We start from the raw sequence: 6931 nt of genomic DNA on the forward strand, positions 1-6931 counted from the left end.
CATCTAGATATTTAGAAGCATACAATTAAGCATTATGCATAAAAATTCAGATTATAGATTATAATCATTCACTCTCAATAGCAGTACATATGCCAAGCTACCCAGTTAGATTTTGAGGTCCTTCAAGCCAAGAATAATGTTTTGCTATGTATGTGTCCTCCAGAAGAGGACTCAGCACACAGAAAATGATTAGGAACAAATGAATATAGAAACAATCAACAGAGTGAAAAAATAACCACTGGGATGGAAGAAAATATTTGCAAATCATATATCTGATAAGGGGTTAATATCCAGAATTTATAAAGAAGTCCTACAACTCAACAACAACAACAAAACCAAACAATCCAATTTTAAAATGAGCAAAGGATTTGAATAGACATTTCTTCAAAGAAGATATACAAATGGCCAACAAGTATGTGAAAAGATGCTCAAAATCAGTGATTATTAGGGAAATGCAAATTAGGGAAATGCAAATCAAAACCACAATGAGATATCACTTCACACCCATTAGGATGGCCACTATCAAAAACAAACAAACACAGTGTTAGCAGGATGTAGAGATACTGGAACCCTTGTGCACTGTTGGTGAAAACGCAAAATGGTACCACTGCTATGAAAAATGGTATGGAGGTTGCTCAAAAAATTAAAAATAGAACATATGATTCAGCAATCCCACTTCTGGTTATATAGCCTAAAAAAACTGAAAACAGGATCTTGAGGAGACATTTGCACATTCATTTTCATTGCAGCTTTATTCACAATAGCCAAGAGATGGAAGTAACCTAAATGTCCATCAGCAAGTGAATGGATAAAGAAAATGTGGTATTACACACACACACACACACACACACACACACACACACACATAATGGAATATTATTTAGCCTTAGGAAATTCTGCCACTTGTGACAATGTGAATGAACCTTGAGGACATTATACTAAATAAAATAAGCCAATTACAAAAAGACAAACACTGCATGATTCCATTTACATGAGGTGTCTACAATAATCAAACTCTTAGAAACAGAAGGTAGAACGGTGGTTGCCAGGGTCAGTGGGGACGGGAAAAGAGGAGTTATTGTTCAATGGACACAGAGTTTCAGTTTTGCAAGATTAAAAAAATTCTAGAGGCCTGCTGCATAACGATGTGCATACAGTTAGCACTACTATACTGTACACTTAAAATGATTAAGATGGTAAATTTTGTTATGTGGTTTCAGACCTTACATATATACACTAATATGTATAAAATGGATAACTAATAAGAACCTGCTATATAAAAAAATAAAATAAAATTCAAAAGTTTAAAGAAAAAAAAAAGAATAAATGAATGTATACATGTAGATGTTCATGTCACAGTCAAGAAATATGCCAAATAGTATGGGGTATTTTTCCATGTGTCTATTGGCATTTGACTTCCTCTAAGTATACTTTTCTAGAAACATAATCAAGAATTAATGTGTTTGAACAAGGTTCAGTGAATGCGCATTGGCCTGAACTCAAATGAATGAGAAAGCTAAACTAAAACCTGGTGGTGGTACTTTCACATGCTGCATTCTACTTTTATGAGAAATGGCAATTAAATAATAAATCAGTTCTTGCATTAAGTCACTTTAGAACTATATGGGCAGCCAACTCAATTTGCCATATTGTCTACATCTATAGCAGTGTACAGTAAAAACAGACATCTTTTATTATGGTCCTGAGGCACTGAAGGATCTTGAGAGAGTAAAAGGTCAAAGAAAAATTACATGAAGATAGGTCCATTTTCTTACACGTTACTTCCTTGGAAATGCACCACTTTATCCAAGGTAAACCAAATATTCCTTTAATATGAACATTCAGTTTTCCAAGCTCCATGCAAAAAAATATACTGGATGATCTTCCAGTTTTATAATTTTGTCCTTTAGTTAAAAATAAATGTGTCCTTCAGACATCTTTTGTTTACTACTAATCTTAGAAATGTCTGTTTTTAATCACACCATGCTGTTCCATTTGGAATATTTTGTATCAATTATCCTCATTACTGGTTAGTCTTCCCCTTCCATTCTGACATCTGTTAGAAGGAGTAGCTTGAGGAAGAGCCTCACTATCAATTTTTTTAACAAAAGTCATCCCATTTGATAAAAAAAGGATCACCTAAATGGTAATAGATGTTTTCATCAACTGTACCTAATAGTACAAGCATAACTCTGTTCCTGGCAGCCATTCTGTTGGTTCACCATGTTCTCTCTACCTTACTTAATAACTCAGAAAAGCTATATATACATACTGTCCCATCACATATGGTAACTTCCCACGTGATTATGGATTTTATGTAGGCTTGCTACCAACTCTCCTATGTATCCTCCTTAACGATTTTTAGTTTTCAATTCAAAAAAGTTTCATAAATTTGAAAATTAATGAAATAAATCAAAATGTAAGTTAGAAATCAGCTAGTTTCAAATCAAATGAATGGATGACCCAGAGTCACACTCGTGGTTCCATTCCAATGATTAAACATCCCCACCACAAGACAGAAAAAGGCAGAAATGCCTTTATAACTTGAAACAACCCAATGCATCTCTTATTGGGAAGAAAGTGGGTCAAAACTTGAAATTCATGGTTATTTTTTTTAAGATCTGAAACTAATATTCAAGTGGGAAAAGATAAATAAAACCGCACACATGCAAAACATAAAACAAGCTATCACTCGTTTTTCACAAACATTTCATAATGAAATCATTTTAGAGGAGAAAATCTTCAGATACTACATAGATTAGTATCTACTCCTATATGTTTCTAAGAAATCTACTAGTATCAGCAGTTTCTGTGAGAGGGTCACCAACTGTTGCCCTTGAAGTATTTTCTTTTTTGTCATATCTTGCTTGCCTGTGGCAGGGTAATAAATGCTATCTCACACTCAAGAAATACGTGAAGAGGAGTTTGCCATAATTTTTTCCTTCTTTGAACCAAGACATTATTCTAAATCTTTGGGAATTAAAGAAGTAACAATTATCCCAGCATCTAAATCATCTTGTATTTCTTGCATCACACTGCCAAAACAATTTTGAACAGGACAGGGGAGAAGAATGTGACACATCCCATTAACTGGTAAAAATATTTATCTAGCACCTCCTCTTTCACCAAAATCATGGATACTATTATATTCTACTCTAACTGTTTTACAGGGAGTAGTCAATCGGTGAGATGCCCTATTTGTCATACAAAAAAATGCAACCATCCTACTCAATAAGCCTTTAAAGAAAGGGGAAAGGATATGGAGATATACTGAGGAAATAAAATGATGCAGGACGATGTAAGGCAGATTGCATTAAGGTAACACTGCATTTTCATTCTAAGCTTCTTGAAAGACAGTACCTTTAATTATTAATCAGTACTTCTCCCTTTACCTATCCCTCGGTAGGCAGGATACAGACAGCATATGGGTTGGCATTTCTTCCTCTGGATTGGCAGGTAGCTATTGTTACAGGCTGTGACCAGTGGCAGGCAGTTCACCAGGCTTGCAGTGCTCACAGTCTGACACTCCTCGTCCCAGTGCACCATCCTCAGTCTCTCAGCACCGCCCCTCTGGCCCAGTGGGATGCTCAGAGTAACTAACAGTGGTGCAATGCCCCACTCAGTCACTGAAGAGACTCTACTGGCCAGCTCACAGCACTAGAACGTTGCCAACAGTATATCTGCATGCCAAAAGTTAGAGGGATATTTTTCATATTGGCTCCAAACTTCCAGATTTCCAACCTCACTTTCTGCTAGCAGCTAAGTTGCTGCATGCCAGAGGTAGATGAAAGGAAAATTGTCCAGAAGACAATTAGTTGATAGGGCAACGTAGGTGAAGGAAATACAAGTATTAAGGAAAGAGGAAAAGAAGACAAAGAAGCAAAAAGGGATCTTTAGCTTTTAGAAAATGAACAAAGATGCTTATGATATGGCACCCAATGGGCCAGCCTTAAAGCCATTACTGCCTAGTCCAACATACCTGGAGGGTTCAGACCAGAGGGGAGCCACACCTAAGTGCTGGCGCAGGAGCTCAAAAATTCCACTCCCGCCCCCACCTCTTGCTTTTACACAGAGCCCAACCATTCAACAGCCACAACTAGTGCTGTCTCCTGTTGACATAATCATGGAGCAAAAGCCAAGCCCATCAGCATGCTAATGAAATTACTCCACCAGGATTTCTACACTTATTCTGATTTTTTTCAGTCTCCTTACCAAAGGCGCTCCTTCTCCAAAGAAATATTTTCTTCTTATCCTTTAAGGCTAAGGAAAGATCATTTACTTAATACAAAATATTACACTGAAAATTCTGAAGAACTGTGAAAGACAACCAAATGTTTCAGTTGAAATCTAAAGGCTATAACCCTAGGGTTCCATTCACAGATGTATCTGCCATGAAATGTCACGGACCCAACTTTTCAGTCTAAGTTCCTCCTCTATAAAACTCATGTCACAGATCACTGAAGGCTAGTAAAATACAACATTCTCCCCATGATGTACCATGACTTCAATTAACTTGTGTACGATATTCCCACTGTCCTCCCTTAGACAACAGAATTCGGTTGAATAATGAATTCATGTAAAGCTTTATACTTTCCCAAGTCTTTTCTTCAGTATTACCTCATCTACTTCTCGAAACCATGATAAGAGAGGTAAGACAAGTATAAAACACATTTTACAAATGAAGAAACCAAGAGCCATGGAGATGAACAGCTCTGCCCCAAGCCACGTGGCAAGTCAGCGGCAGAGGAATGATGACAGACCAAGCCCCTCAGCTCCCACCTCAGGGCTCTTGTTATTCTGGACTCTAAGATCCACGAAACATCAAGAAATAACCTGCACAGAGTCAATAATAACTTAAATCAAGCAAAGATAAATGAACAATGGCACCAGCTTTTTCTCAGCTTGATGAGGGAAATTAATAATTAACATATTCTGCATAAAAATTTAAACAGCCAATGCCAAGTCACTTACAATTCAAAAAAATCACAGGTATTCAGAAAGGATAGGAAGCCCACATAATATGTACTGAGCCAGCATCTTCTTGATTTATTCTGCTCATTATCTTTTTTAGGTGTAATATGTAATATTTTGGAAGGTGTTATTCTAAGCTACAAATCAAAGGAAAGTAAAGGCTTGAGTTTCTATTACCAACTCTTGTCTCACTTCAGAGTGAATTTCTTCTCGTTTGATAATAAATGGAAACACACGGAAGTACCCGCAAGTAAGCTAATATACGTTAAGTCTTCACAGGTGAAGACTCCTGAATGGTTTGGGATTTCATATGACTAAATTAAACCATACTCCGAAAATAAGGAGCTTTTCAAGCTTCTATTTCTGTACGTATTTTGTGCTCCCACTAGAGCTTCCAGCCCCAAAGAGATCGAGGTGAATCCCTTGGGGGAATCTCGGCTACCCCAAAAGAGTGCCACACAGAAACCTGTACGCGCAGAGCAACCTTAAGAGTTACCCCCAACAGATGCATTGAAAGGCACACACGCACCCAAATAAAAAACACACACAACCAGTTCTCTATTTGAGTTTTAAGTGTCAGCTCTTCAACCATTTCAAGTTACTTTAGTAGAAAAAGTCCCTTTCGCATCACGGCCGACTCAGGGGCGCCAGGGGCGGCCCCCATCTCACATCAACCCGGGTTCTCATCCTAAACGCCTCGTCCTTGATGCATCCACTGCGCAGATTCCAACACTGGAGGCGCCGACCACCAGCGTTCGCCTCCTCTGGCTTCGACACAGCCAGGAGCCTCCTACTCATACCCTTCCCGCAACATTTCTGCACTTTGCCTGGGTCTGACCCAGGCCTCTAGCCTTCCCATCCCCGCTCCCAGCCAGGAAGAGTCGGAGCCGCAACTGGAGCGCCGGGCGGGAGAAGTGGGTCCCCGTGCCGCCCGCCGGCTCTGTCGCCACTACCCCATCTCCCGGCGAGGGGCTGGGATACCTCCGGGCGGAGCGCGAGGCCGGCGACTTCCACGGCATCCCCGCAGCCCTGCGCCTTGCCGCCTCCTCCCCGGCCACCCTCAGGTCCGCTCTGGCCCCCGAGCGCAAAGCTGGGGCCCGAGTGGGACAGGAACGCGAGGCGACACGCGTGTACGAGGGTGTGAGCGCGGACACACAGCAGCCAGGCTGGCAGAACCCCGCCTCTCCCCGAACTCCCGCCTCGGACCAGCCGGCGCCCGGGCGCTCCGGGGCTCCCCGCTCCCGGACAAAGCTGCCGCGGCCTCTCCGCCAGCGCTGGGCGCGTCGTCGCCCACTCTCCTCAGTCTCCCCGGACGCGACTCCGTCCGTCCCAAAGGGCCTCCGGGCCGCCCGGGGGGATGGAGGGGTCCCCGGGCCGGGCGCCCGCAGCCGCAGCCCCGCGCCCCCGCCGCCGCTCACCTGTTCAGCACTTTGCGGATCCTCTGGCGCACGCTGGCCCGGGAGGAGGCGGACAGGCTTCCGCCGCCGCCGCTGCCCTCGGCCGGCAGGTTCTCGATGGTGGTCACCACATGGTTCGGCGGGGCCGGCGGCGGCGGCTGCAGCTGCTGCTGCTGCTGCGGCTCGGGAGGAATCATCGCGGCGGAGGCGGCGGCGCGGCGGCGATCAGAACGCTGCTGGGCGCATCGTGCGCCGGCTCCGGGCCCGGGAACGCGCGGAGGACTCTGCCGGGCGGCCGCAGCCCGGGGAGGCGGTGCTGCCTGCCAAGCGGCGAGGTGGGGAGGCACCCGCGGCTACGGCCGCTGCCGCCGCCGCCCAGCCCGCCACTCACACCTCTCCAGTCCCCGTGTGCGCACCCTCGCTCCGCCGCCGCCGCCGCCTCCTGCCCCGGCTCTTCCCGAGCCGCGTCCCCAAGTCCCGGCACGCCCCGCGAAGTGGCCGTGAAGCGTGTCGCGCGGGGGCGCCGAGCGGCCGGTCGGCTTAGGAGACCCCAGAGGAGAGAG

General features: G+C 44.2%; 1 protein-coding gene across 1 annotated transcript in view; it reads right to left on the minus strand.

Annotated features, from left to right (window-relative positions):
- The window catches only part of SLC35F1 (solute carrier family 35 member F1), a 425524-nt gene extending 418959 nt beyond the window's left edge, over positions 1 to 6565 (minus strand). The window contains exon 1 of the mRNA XM_007454914.1: positions 6390 to 6565. Coding sequence (XP_007454976.1) covers positions 6390 to 6565 — 176 coding nt within the window. The remainder of the gene's footprint in view (positions 1 to 6389) is intronic.
- Between the last annotated feature and the right edge of the window lie 366 nt (positions 6566 to 6931).

The sequence above is a fragment of the Lipotes vexillifer genome, unplaced genomic scaffold, assembly GCF_000442215.2.
Source record: "Lipotes vexillifer unplaced genomic scaffold, Lipotes_vexillifer_v1.1 scaffold58, whole genome shotgun sequence".
In the NCBI taxonomy this organism is placed as follows: domain Eukaryota; kingdom Metazoa; phylum Chordata; class Mammalia; order Artiodactyla; family Lipotidae; genus Lipotes; species Lipotes vexillifer.